This window comes from Amphiprion ocellaris, chromosome 6 (assembly GCF_022539595.1).
Source record: "Amphiprion ocellaris isolate individual 3 ecotype Okinawa chromosome 6, ASM2253959v1, whole genome shotgun sequence".
In the NCBI taxonomy this organism is placed as follows: domain Eukaryota; kingdom Metazoa; phylum Chordata; class Actinopteri; family Pomacentridae; genus Amphiprion; species Amphiprion ocellaris.
In genome coordinates this window covers 16,597,240-16,611,386 of record NC_072771.1, presented here as the reverse complement: position 1 = coordinate 16,611,386, position 14,147 = coordinate 16,597,240, and the positions used below count along the sequence as shown (strand labels likewise).

General features: G+C 39.3%; 1 protein-coding gene across 5 annotated transcripts in view; it reads right to left on the bottom strand.

Annotated features, from left to right (window-relative positions):
- Positions 1–6,243: 6,243 nt before the first annotated feature.
- The window catches only part of fgfr1a (fibroblast growth factor receptor 1a), a 28,601-nt gene continuing 20,697 nt past the window's right edge, over positions 6,244–14,147 (bottom strand). For 3 of the 5 annotated variants that reach the window (XM_023274126.3, XM_055011457.1, XM_055011458.1), the window contains exons 9-18: positions 11,776–11,972; positions 11,246–11,391; positions 10,878–10,999; positions 10,259–10,369; positions 9,335–9,525; positions 9,053–9,175; positions 8,898–8,968; positions 8,654–8,791; positions 7,776–7,881; positions 6,244–7,677 (exon numbers count right to left, since the gene is read on the bottom strand). In XM_023274126.3, coding sequence (XP_023129894.1) covers positions 7,501–7,677; positions 7,776–7,881; positions 8,654–8,791; positions 8,898–8,968; positions 9,053–9,175; positions 9,335–9,525; positions 10,259–10,369; positions 10,878–10,999; positions 11,246–11,391; positions 11,776–11,972 — 1,382 coding nt within the window. In that variant the 3' untranslated portion in view covers positions 6,244–7,500. The remainder of the gene's footprint in view (positions 7,678–7,775; positions 7,882–8,653; positions 8,792–8,897; positions 8,969–9,052; positions 9,176–9,334; positions 9,526–10,258; positions 10,370–10,877; positions 11,000–11,245; positions 11,392–11,775; positions 11,973–14,147) is intronic. The other 2 variants (XM_023274130.3, XM_023274131.3) reach the window with 1 other exon arrangement.

The following is a 14,147-nucleotide window of genomic DNA, read 5'->3' as shown; positions in this document are numbered from 1 at the left end:
TTTCTTGTTATTTTGGTGCTGGCTGAAACCTCTTTAGACGCTGCCGAAAATTCCTTTCATGAAAAACCCGGCCATTTCCCATAACTGCACTACATAGCTGCCCAGTATTTATAAATACACTTAGAGTATAATTTACGTGTGCTTACTTCTGTCATGCCCAATATTTATCCCCTTGTGGCCCATAGTCTTCTTTTCATCCTCTGCAGCTCGATTTAAGTACCACTAGGAACCGGCAAGTACTCTATTAAAAGCAGATCCATACAACAGAATGACACTGTAAATAATCTTATTGGTTGTTTTGTTTTTATTTCTAAAAGGCTGCAGTCCACATACCGAATTCTTTGAAACTGCCTTGAAAAACGGGTGAACAAGAGACTGCTTTACTTTACAGCCTCCATACCCGGCAACTGTAATTATCCACGTTTCATGTTGGATCAAATTTTTTTGTTTGTTTGGTGAATATTTAGCCAACTGTGTTCTGCATAGGTCGTTTTGTATCTGAATAAATCAACTCCTCTAAAATTACAGACAAAAAGCAGTAAACAGGGGCTAGCATTATTTTACACCCAGCATGCCACGAATTTACAATGTGATTAGAATGTTACCTTGCACATTAGTCATGCTTCAATATAATTATAGTGTAGTGTAAATTAAGTGCAATTTGATTTAAAAAAAAAAAAGCTTCCCGCTGTAATCTTTACACTGTATATTGCTCAAAAAAACTTAAATAAAGTTTGTATTAATTATTGTATGAAGTATTCCACATTTAATACTTTTTAAGGATAACATTGTTGTAAATGTGTCATCATTTTAAAATTAATAATCAATAATTAATTATATCAGTACACTTTTTTCTCCATTTTTCCTGCTTTGTTTACCTGGTAGTACTAGTAAGTTGCTGCATAGCTACAAAATAGAAACCCCAAATACTGAAACATTCTTACAGTAAAATGTATTCATAAACCCCTTTTGAACATAAAGCTCTTTTTCATTTTTTTTTAAAATAAAACTGTAATCTAAAGTTCTGTAAAGAGCTACCATGCATGAAATAGATACTTCCCAATGAACTTATTTGCTTCTGTTTTTTGTGATGTGGGAAAAGACAACAGTGAGACATACAGTGAGTGACGGGGTGTGCCCCAGGCTCACCCCTCCTGTCATGTCTGTCCCACAGAGCAGCCAGGGCACCGGGGACCTGTCATAAAGACAGACTCCTCACAAGCAGGGGCCCGGGCCCTCAGAGGAGTCAGACACATCAACAACCAAAGAGCACACACGAGGAGAGGACACTGACAGTATTCGGCTGTCATTTCTACTTCAGGAGGCCAACAAAAGGTTCAGTACCAATATTTCGATATCCGTCAACAAAATATTTACATCATTGAAAGTATTTGGAAAACTACACCCAAAACCACAGCAGGCACATTCAGACCCAAAACAGCCGTACATCATCTGAACTATTGTTCATGTGGGTGGAGAATATGTCACAGTGAGCAAACAACTGAAAATTAAAGTTCCCCCTCTATGTTGAAATCATCTGAAATCTGTGGTGCACTGGAGTTAAGCCCGTCTGCTGTGGTTACCCACACACATAATGTCTGAAGTGTCTGAGGTCTCTTTTTTATGTTCTTGGCATGGGGAGTAATGTCGGGACAAGAGACATGTCTCCTTCACCTTGCACATGGACGCTGGCCAGAATGATATTCATGGGTTCAGTACTGCAACCCTTCTCCAAGTCTTTTCACGTGTAGTGGCAGGTCCTCTGCACTAAATTCTCCTCCTCTGCTCCCATAAATAATCCGTTAATTTGTGAAGAGACAGAGGTACACGACAGCAGGCTGATGTCACCGCTCTGTGTTTCCTGGAGGCTCAAGTAAGCAGAAACAAACACACATACACACCATCACCACTACCATTATCACTGCGGGCATCAGCGTCCCAGGACCCTCTCTCCTGAGCAGAGAAATGATCTGATTGACGATGTGTCTCCTCCACAAGGGTGGCAGAGAGTTGAAGGGCAGGTCATCTGTCAGCACTGACAGGAAACAGAAGGTGGAGATAAATGGTGAGGATCAGGCTTTCCTCTCCACCTGCAGATGATAATTCCAAACTGGAATAAATCAACTCATCTCTGGTAAACACGAACAGAAAGTAGCTCATCTCACAGGCCACCAAAGAAACACACAAGGCTCATCTTGCTCACATTACTGACTGAAAAATTGCACGTTGCAGATGATATGTTAATTATTTTGTGATTTATATTCACAAAATGTCATGCTCACAGGGTCTATAATTTCTCTTAACTGGACAATGCTGCCCACTGTGCAAACTCTATCATGACTTTTGGGATCATTCACATTTTTGTGGTCTGAAACAGGTTCAACATTTAAAAAGCACTCCATTTGTCTTTTATGTATTATTTTGATATGTGCTGACAGAAGGCTCCTCAGGCTGTGGTTGCTCTTCAGTCTGCTGGCATAGATTTTTGGGTAAATGCTAAATTTGCCAGTGAGCTGCCCTGTTTTCTATTTGGCATAAATGTGTGCTGACAGGAAAACAGAGAGATGAATAATGGTGATTCAGTGCACAGACTGAGTGGGATCTTTCTGATCTTTTGGTTAAAGTGAGCAAAGTTAATGATATTGCCCCAGCATGCTTTGATGGGAATGGCAAGAACAGCATGCGTGATGGTATCTTTACTACAGTGAATCAGTGATTAATCACCCACGTGTATTAATCTAACATCAGCAAGCCTAATTTGATGCAGGGCCCACAGTGGTGAAGAGGCAGAAATGTAGGCAAAAACAGCATACTATAAACATTTTAGAGACCCTTCTTAAATGTTCACAGATCATGTTTTCAAGAGAGGTTGTTTTATAAAGGGTAGCCAAGCTGACCTGGCTTCAATGTAGTTTGCACCCTGCTGTTAAAGTCCCTCTACATATTTAAAATAACCCCCTCCAGCCTTAAAATGGCTCAGATGTAACGCCACACCTCTAAAATATGCAGATCTACGCTACCCCTGCATCAGTTGATCTGACATCCTCCAACCATCAATGCTCTGCTCAGACACAGTTAAAAGTTATAACACTGGAGTAATCCGTACTTATCTGAACTGGAAACCGTGTATTTTCCTCATAATGTGTCTTGTAGCATATAAAAAAACACCATACAGACATGTCAAAAAAGTAAAAACTTCACCAGAGGGGATGTTTAACGCAAATATTTAACAAATTCAGCCAAACATGAGATAAAGTCTGAAAGTCTGTTTAAAAATAGCAGCACAAATTGTAAAATTATTAATATTTCGCAAGTAAAAATTTACTCCAGCTATTTCATATTTCATTTGAACTTCTGTAACAACTCATTAGAGAGCGATTTAAACGAGGCTAATGAGCTACTGTATGCTAGCAGATACGTGGGGCTATCCTTACATAGCCAAATGCCAACATTAGCATGCTAACATACTTACCATTGACATATAATTAATAGTTAGCTAAAGTTAGCTTAACTTAGCATAATATCAGCAGCCACTTTCATACATTCGTGCTAGCTTAGACAAAGATTACTTAGTTTTATATATCAAATTCAGCTCTTAAATAACTCAATCACTCCTACCTGAGAAATGTTATTCCCCTTTGCTTGGTTTTGGTATTTTCTTCATTAGAGCATCGACAATCATCACAAAAGTTTGTTACTTTCTGACGTAACAACTGGCGGCAAATATGGCGGAGGGAATAACGCGCTTTACAAGCCGGGTGATGCTAATAATAGCTACATTAATAACGTTCGTCCTCTTTGCTTCATTTGTTAGCCGTAATTTGCTAATTAACATTAAATACACACATCTGGACAACCGTAACCGTTTAATGAATATTTTTTAAATTTATAGTTTTAGCTTTAATGTATAACTTAAATTATTTATTTTTATATATATATATATATATATATATATATATATATATATATATATATATATATATATATATATATATATATATATATATATATATATATATATATGTATGTATATATATAAAAATATATAAAGAAGAACAAAAACAAACAAACAAAAAACACTACTCCATCTTGTTAGACAACAGTTCATTGGTCAGGTCTATCTAAAATATGTGTGAGTTGAATGAAAAATACCAGCGGGTTTAAGTCAGTGTTTCCTTGTTTCTTTGCCTAATTCCTCATTCATTTAACTGCTTATGTAGAATTAACCAACATTAATGTAATTACAAAAAAAATAGCAGTTTTTGGGAAACTGGGAAACTAAAAAAAAAAAATCACCAAAAATAAATGTCTGTTAATATTGTAGGCAGGGGGTTGAAATAAGTGGTGGTCACAGCTAGGTCAGACAGTAATGTAACTTAAACTGTAACAGCAACAACACATAACATGGAACAACTGTTCCATTTGTTTTACTAGTGACAGGTACTTCTTAAATCAGCTGAAGGTTATGTGGAAAAAAATACTATATTTAAGTTTTCATGGAGCTCTGCCACATGGCAGTAATACCGGCATAATGATGAAAGTAAAGGATCAGTAAAAACGACTAGTTGCCATAGAGATATTTGTCATAGTAAAAGAAAATGAACAAATAGTTTCTGTGTCACACTAGTCAGAGTAAAGCTCTCAACCATGCCACTTACAAAAGTTGTCTGGCTCTGCCACTGGATGTCAGATAACGTTTTCAAATTTCCAACCACAGTTCCTTGACTTTGTTGTAGCAACAGTGTTTTAGTGGCCCATTTTGGACCATTGCTTCTTTTAAACAAATGATATAACATTTCATCTAATACCACATCATGATCCACCTCTGATGGTCCATTTAAGAGCAAAGATTCTCTAAACGTGCATTTTGCATCCTGCAATTAAGGGCATTAGTCTAGATTTAATGATTTCTTTTTCCTTTTCCATATTCAATAAAAAGTACCAGCAGCTGGTATAACGGGAGGCGCTATATTAGGAAAACCAAAACTGAGCAATAAGTGTTGCTGGAGCTGTAACATACCAGTTACAGCTGGGTAATGCTTGGATGGCTGAAATTCCAGTATTCCCAAATCAATTTGCATTCCCCAATCAGTCACCAGACAGTAATTTCTCTGAGAAGACAAAAACAGGACATAGCAGCCTCTTCTTTCATCTCTGTGATTAGAAACCATTTAATTAGATACTGTCACGTTCCCCAGTCATAACAGCCAACAATAACCTTCCCCTGTGTGTCCTCATCGCAGCTAAATTATAGACACACACTGAAATCACAGCTATCAGCACCGACGGTTTAACCGTTGCTATACTGGACGATAACTGCTGAACTTTGCTCTACCAAACTCTTCCTGTGCCATCTGTCAGAAGTGATAATACCCTCCACCTAATGGCACCTCTGCTCCTCGCTCTGCACCATTAGCAGGTTATAAAGCAAGGCCTCATCTGTCCTTTCTATTCTTAAATAGAGCTCTTCATCATCACCTCAACCACGGCACACAGATGATACTTTTTATTACTCCCCGTTTCCAGGCGTGAGTGATATTTTTCCCCCAAAACAATAAGGTCATATGTTTGTTTGACTCCTGGAAGTGTGCGTGGAAATCCAAAGGGGGCCATTCGCAGTAAAACAGACCTCCTTGAAGGCTGTGACACGTACTGTTAAGCACACACTATTTTGGTTTTAATTTACAAATCCCAGCAGCTTAAATTCATATAACTATTGGCAGGAAAGTAACAAGGATGTGTTATCCATTAGCGAATAAACCGCTCTCCCCCTGTAATACAGTATGCAGTGAAGGCTAACTGCATTGACCCGAGCTGTAAGAGCTGACTTTTAAAAAGGGTCGAGAGCGAGTGGCGCTGCGTGGCTGATTTTAGCCTGTTGCGTGGAGACTGCAATCCAGGTGATGCATCAGCCAATGGCAGGAAGCCAGAGCCAGACACAGGCATCAAGGTTGGTGCAGCTGATGGATGGAAGTGTAGCTACCAGCACTTGCCAAGCCATTCACCCAGTCATAAATTACATGTTTACTGCCGGCTGTGGCTCTCTGCACTCGCCAACATTTCTTCTGATGTCAGCAGCACATTATCATATCTAATCAGACCCCAGCAACCCGTGTTAAATGGGTGGGAGATTGAAGTAGCCATCATTTCATCTCTGTGAATATAATTTATATCACAAACATGAAAATCTGGTTATTTATGGACCGGTTTATGGAGTTGAGTTCAGACTCTGAAAGCTCAGGCTAGTTTGTTTATCAATAGCATTTTATTTAATGTAATCCTTTTTTTACGATGACATACGTGTTCCGCAACCCTTCATCAGAAGTTATATGGCAGCAAATGTAACCTCTGTTAAAGCATTTACAGTAGAAGTTAAGTTCATCACATGGAAGGCATGCACAGTGGAAGTGCATGATGTTGACTGAAGCAGATTACTCTGGATTTTAACAAGCATGGCGAACAACCAGGGATATTTACAGTTGCGACCATCCTTGAAGTTAAATGAATGATTTTGAATGAGACCAGTTTCCCCACACACACACACACACACTCGGCATACACACACGCATACAGACAGACATACAACAAGCATTTTCCTAAATCTATCTGTTTCTGCTGGAGAGAAACCCCAAACACTGAGTTACACTATTTTGAAAGGTTGTGTCATGGAAAGCACTTGCAGTTTAAAAAAATAGAAAACCCTATATATATATATATATATATATATATATATATATATATATATATATATATATATATATATATATATATATATATATATATATCCATTGATGATTATGAAGTAAATTTAGGGGAATCAAAGCTGTGGTATAGCAAAAACAAAAAAAAACTGGCCATGTAATCCTCAGCAATTTTAAAATACCTTCATGTAACAACTGCCCCCCAGGACTATATTCAAAATGGATCAAACAAAAGAATCCTTGTACAAAACAAAATAAATCAATTATGGTAATAAAAATAAGAGTACACTGTAAATATATATTCATATTTATAATTTTCTAACTGTATTTACAAGATAGCGAATAATGCAGTGGACCATGGTGCTGCATGTCTCTTAGATTTGGTCAGAAAAGCAGAACGCCGTCCTTCACTACTGATGAAATGACCGCGGAGGAAGAAACAAAACGAAACCTACAAAAACTGACAGAATCCTAGTCAGTCCTTAGATTCTCCTGGCCTGCCTTTGGGAAGCCCACAGTGGAGAGAAAAGTGGGAGTCTGCTGTTTTCTGACACTGTGACAAACTGCCACTCCCGTTTAATACAAAGTGCCCCATAAACATCGTCACCGCCAAGAACCGGAAAACGGCTGCAATCATCAGTCCACGTGATCCAACAAGTTCTACAAGGTGTCTCCAAGCTCCTTTCTCACAGAGCACCAGTGTTTTTTAGCTTCATCTCTGGGAATGTGGGGAGAAGTCCAACCCCATGAGGCAGGGAGCGGAGGAAATGTCAATGTTTGTCTGAATGAAGATGAGGTATCAGCGTTTCTTAATGGCTGCCCCATTGGAGTGGGGAGGGAACTTTGGCAAGCAGGGCTCCTCCGCTCCAGCATCGTGGGAGAAAACAGAGTCCTCGCCGGAGGAGCAGGTGGAGCTGCGGGTGTCCGGGTAGCTGGGAGAATATTGGTCCAGAGGCACTGAGAGCTCCAAATACTCCTGTAGGCACAAGAGGAGAAAAACAATCAGGTCTGCTTTTTACTTGTAGAACAGACATATCTGCTGTTTGTCTGCATGCTAAGGAGAGGAAGACTGACCTGGTTGGATGTCATGGCCAGACAGCGATCTAGGTCTTCTACCAGCTGTTTGAAAGTGGGTCTCTGAGAGGGAACAGCATGCCAGCAGTCCCTCATCATCATATATCTGCAGAGATCATGATTCGAAATTAGTCAGGTTTGTCCTTCCTCCTGATTCTTGGTTTTAGTTTCTCAAACATCAAACACGTTAAATGAATGTTAAAATTCTTGCAAGGAGTTTTCAAAGCCCAGATCTTTAGCTGGAGCTGGTAGGTGACAGTCTAAAAACAAAGCTGAACATTATGTTCCAGCTGGAGCTAACTCAACCTTTGAGCATTTCATTTCATTGGTCATCACACAAACAATGTCAGAGAACATTACGACGTTGCTAAGCACCTGGAATTTTTCAGATACACAACAACATGGGTAATATAATTAATGCCAACTGTGTAGTTCAAGCATGAGACACGAGACTTGAGCTTTCAAGATGGGTTTGTAAAGAATCATACAAAAACGGGTTTTGTACACACAAGAGGCAAACACCTTCATACCTTCATACTAAAGTCAATTTACCAACTATCAATATAAATATTCTCTTTTATAAAAAGTCCATCACAAGACACAGCCGTCAGTATTTCTGCTATTAATGTAATCTGCTTCAGAACAAGTTTGGAGATCAATCAAGATCATTAACAGAAAATCACAGAGCTTTATTGAGTTTATGTGCTAGAATATAGAAAAAGCTTGTAATTTCAGACAATCATTGGTATTAGTAGAGAAAAGTCACAAATTTTTATTAAAAGAAGACACTATTTTAAGTAACTTATTAAAAGCAGCTACAATGCATCTGGCAGTATTTTAACATTTAATATATATACACACACATACGGTATCCTTACAGTTCATGAGTGCATGTTGAGGGCTTGTCCATACGGTGGCCTTCCTTAAGCAGCTTGAACAGCTCTTCCACAGGGACGCCGGGGTATGGAGAGCCTCCCAGGGTGAAGATCTCCCAGAGCAGCACCCCAAACGACCAGCTGCAGATAGAAACAGAGGGGAGTGTCGAGACTTTCTGCACGACTAAACGTTTCCCTCACATTCCGTCAAGACTGAATTGGTAAAGTAATGCCATGTGATACTCACACATCACTTTGGTGCGTGTATACCCGGTCAAACAGAGCCTCAGGAGCCATCCATTTGACTGGTAAACGACCCTGTGGGAAATGTATGAATGTGACTATGCGATCTATGAGATTTTCATTTGTGGAGAACATGTATCAAATACTGAGAGTACTTACATTGGTGGTCTTCTTATAGTAATCAATGTGGTGGATGTCTCTTGCCAGGCCGAAGTCAGCTATTTTCATCACATTGTCCTCTGTTACTAAAACATTGCGAGCGGCAAGATCTCTGTGGATGCACTGCAAAAAAATAAAAAATAACTTGAACTGAACACAAGCTTTTCGAATCAATCATTGAAGTACAAATCTGTTAGAATATTTATTTTCAAACTCATGTATTTTTCTATCTGACTATAAATTATAAAAGGGTGAGAGCAGCTGCTTGTACTCTGTGGTTACCTTTTTGGAGGCCAAATACTCCATGCCTCGGGCCACTTGGTAAGCACAGGACACCAGGTCTTTGATGGACATGTTCTCCACAGGAACCTGGTCTGGGTTGTAGCAGTACTCCATTCCCGGTGGGCGTCGAGCTCGTAGGTATTCCCGCAAGTTGCCCTTGGAGGCATATTCAACTATCACATATAGAGGACCTACAAATAATCAGAAGACATACAAGAATAAGTCAAATGGTATATGGTTCATGCTGTACACTGTCAGTATACAAATTAACTTCTAATAAATAACACCATCCCCATTAGAAGGGGTCATGTATCAAAATACTACAAAATGATTGCAATTACCTTACAGAACAGCAGTGAAGGCAGCACTAAGAATATTGTCTAAGAACATCTACTAAGGGCAATACTTAAAAATCTATGCGTGATGGTCACAAATGCAAAGGTCACAATATCCTCAAAAACCACCTGGATGTAAAATTTATAGTTTTATAGTTTTAGATCACTGACACACAAGTAAATTAACATTAACATAACAACCTGCATTAACGGGCAGGTGTTATAAATACATTCGTATCAAAATATAAATGAGATTTTCTTACTTAAAATACAATTTAATGCTGGAACAGTACATAAAGTGAAATGAACAAAGAGCCTTGTCTTGTAGTGTGAAGGCAACAGCGTGATGTGTACTGCAGGGTCATTAGAGGTCAGTTTCCTTTACTTTTTGTCAGGGATGATTGGAGAGAAATGACAGCAGCTGTGGTCGATTCAAACCGCAAATTCGGAAGCGGGTGTCAGAATCATTTATGCATGCTTTTCTACACATCTCTCAAAGTGTGGGACAACAGTGTGTGCGTGTCTGTGTGTGTTTGTCTGAGCAGAGCGGGGCAGGTCAGTAGCAGGCCCTCCGTCTGTCTGGTCCTACCATCCTGTGTGCAGGCTCCCAGCAGATTAATGATGTTCTTGTGCTTCCCAATGATCTTCATCATCTCCATCTCTGAAATCAGGTCTGACAGGTCTTTCTCTGTGGCATCAGCTGTAAAGGAGGAGAAACAAATCATATTAGGGTAATTAGTCTGAGTTCTGTTGGTGAAAAGGCCAAAAAGGTCACTCAATAATCATCCTGCAAAGTATATACAATATAGCAACTCTTAAGGAGTTGGCTGGGGTTTGTAGAATGCTCCCCGAGGAAAGGCACTTAAGGTAGGAGACAATAAATGTTACCATCCCTACATCTTCACTCCTCTGCACTGTTTAATGAACACTTTTATATGGGATGTCTCATAAATTTTTACTCCTCTCCCCCATTTGTACAATGGCTGGGATCCAATGGCAGACGCCTCTTAGTATCGGCTCATCCCAGTCTAGGTGTCTGAATCTCATTCTAGAGTTTGGACTTGAGAATTCTTTTAAAATGTATTCCTGTACACTAAAGAACTTTCTTCCCTGCAAAATACTAACTTATTTCTGCTTATCTCATTAGTTTCTGTATCAATCCACCAAAACAGACTGAACCTGATATTTAAGAAGAAAAGTTAACTTACATTTCAACATTTTGACTGCAACCTTGGTCACGCGGTTTGGCTTCTCTTTGTCGAGACCGAGCGCCTCCCCCATCACCACCTGACCGAAGCATCCTTCACCCAGTGGCTTCCCAAGAACAAGTCTGAGAAGGAGAAGACGTGGGAGATGTTATCAGTAAATCCAGTTAAACTTAAAATCTGTATTATCAGTGTGAGAAACTTTAAATTTCATTCACACATTGTTCTGATGCAGCTTTCAACATCAGCTATTCAGGTAAAAACACTTGTGAAGCTGCTTCTTCTCTTAGTACATCAACTATTTGATCTGGGAAATTTCCTTTCAGAAGTTTTTTTGATTTTAAGATGTTCCTTTTTTGTCCAATACACACCTGTCCCGAGGAAGCTCCCAGCGGGGATCCTGAGGCAGTTCATACTCAGACACTCCTGACAGCATGGGAGAGCCGCTGGAAGACAGTCGGGAGGGACGGACCAGCATCACTCCAGAGTGGATGGAGGAGCTCGAGTCCACAGACACCTGAGGCAAGAAACACTGACATTACTCCTCTCATAGTGGACATCAGTAGCAGAAAATAATTTAGCCAATAGTGCCAGAGTTTCAGTTCCTATATAGGACCATGTAAAGCTGGTGTGTTCTGGACATGTTGTACCAAGCCCAAGGAGTCTTAGCCTCCTTCAATACATGTACTTACCTGATGAACCAGACCTCAAGGATCTACAATGAACCTGAAAGCTCAGTGAATGCATGCTTTGTTGCAATAAAATCAATAAAAACTGCTGTGAAACTGTGCAAATGAGTCAAATAAAATGTAAACATTATGAAAGATATTAACTCTATACATATATGAAGAAATGGCAGATGAAAGGTAATAAAGATGTTCCAAACCCCCTATCTACTTTCTGTTACCTGTCTGCGCAGGGGGATGCTTTTGGCCAGTTTGTGGACGGCCAGTTGACTGTTGAAGTCACTCTTCTTTGAGGACGTGCGGATCTTGACGATGATTGCGATGGCAATCATGACGGCAATGAAAAAGAAGCCCACACAGTAGATGACCACCTCCAAGTAGGTGTGGCTGGCTGGAGGGTAGTGAGCGACAGCTAGATAGGGGGGCAGGGTGACAGGGGGTAGGATCAGCTGTCATGAATGAACTGTCTGAACATACCCAAGTACACCAAACACACCCAATCACACAAGTACTCGACAACACCAACAGAACAAATGGCCCACCCAGACACACGCACACACTGCCATGTCTAAAAGTCAGAGCCTTTGACACCAACTCATATGGGACGCAAACTCCCCAAACAGATGACTGCACTTAAAACACTGTGTCAGTGTGAGAAGTGGTCATATAGTCTCTTGATTCATAGTGCAGTCAAACTTACCACAGGTGCAGGTGAGGCAAGAAATGGTTGGGACAAACACAAATTCCCAAATTTACTCAGATAATCCCTAATATAAACACAAATATTTGTTACTGTGCCTAGTTAATGGGTATATAGAAGTGAACAGTCCTCAAAGGATCTGACTTTTACACAGAATATCAATACTTCACACACAACATTTCAACACTGCACATAATTTCTACTTCATCAAATAGTCTAAATCACATTTCATGTCTATTTGTAGGTCTAAAGCAGCATACCACAAAGCATGAGCTCAGTGTAGTAGTTTAACTGCTTGACTTAATCAATACAATATTCAACTTTGACGTCACTTGTAATACAATTTTCAACGGGTTTTGTGTGTTGGTGCTGGTAATACAATGCTTCTTAAAGTAGACAACATATTTGTGTGCTAAAATGCAACAAAAGAAAAATAAATGTGAGCAAATGCTCCAATTCAGAGCTTGTTTTTTTCCTCCCCTTCAGTGAAAACACCAATGTTTATTTGTACCAGTAGTAGGGGTGTAATTGATTCCACATTTTAGTAAAAAAAATGTTTTGCTCATCCTTTGGTTTGGGATGTAGATTTGTGCACAGGAGCTGGATCTCAGAAGCCATGTTTCCATGTAAGTGTAAAGAGAATTTGAGGGCAACTTTGAAAATAATACAACATAAAAATAATTATTTTTAAAAGTGGGTTAAGGCCGTTTCCATTAACTGCTTTGGGTAATTTAAACAAGGTTGAATAGTATCCTCACAAGATCTGCTGAAAAACCTTGACTAATAAAAAAACACTTTGCCATCTTTGACACAAAAATAAAGTTTCGGGCTTTGCTTAATTGAGAAACTTGTAATTATTGTTCATGTCAGATGGTACCGGCCATGTTTAGGCAGTTAAGGGGCAACAACGGCAGAAGAAGTGGAAACAGCTAAATAGTCATGTGAGATAAATGTTCGCTGTATCAGGCCTTTCGAAAAAAAGGTGTTTCCACCTCCCATTATGTGCATGAACTCTAAAGAAAACATTTTAAAAAAAAAATATCATGCAAAATTTTTTTGGAATGTTGCAGTTTCTATTAATTTCTTTGTTTTTGTGATACTTCAAAATATCTACAAGAATACATTATGGAAACACAGCAAGAAATGCCAGTTCTGAATGTGTATCGCAGTAGTCTGCCTCTGGCTTTAAATCACATTAAGGTTAATAATGATGCAGTTAATTATATTAGACCTTTTCTTTATTTTGGGTTTTAAAAAATTATACAGAATCAATTGTAGAAAAATGCATTTAAAAGAAATCAGCTCCTGCATTGAAGTCTGGCGTACTGCTAAAAACACTTCTGAAATAGCATATGCCACCTTAACTTTTTTAAAATGTAAATTCAGTTGATCAAGACTTATACCCTACCAGTCAGAAGTTTGGACACACCTTCTCCTTCAGTGGTTTTTATTGAATTATTTTATACATTGTGATTAATACTGAAGACATCGAAACTATAAAAGAATACATATGGAATTATGTTGTAAACAAAACAGTGCTAATCTTCAGTATTAATCTACAATGTAGAAAATAATACAAATAAATTAAAACCATTGAATGAGAAGATCTGGGCTGCACAGTGGTGTAGTGGTTAGCACTTTCGCCTTGCAGCGAGAAGATCCCTGGTTTGCGTCCTGGCTTTCCCCGGATCTTTCTGCATGGAGTTTGCATGTTCTCCCTGTGCATGCGTGGGTTTTCTCCGGGTACTCCGGCTTCCTCCCACAGTCCAAAAATATGCTGAGGTTAATTGATTACTCTAAATTGCCCGTAGGTGTGAATGTGAGAGTGCTTGTTTGTCTTTGTATGTGGCCCTGCGACAGACTGGCGACCTGTCTCGGGTGTCCCCT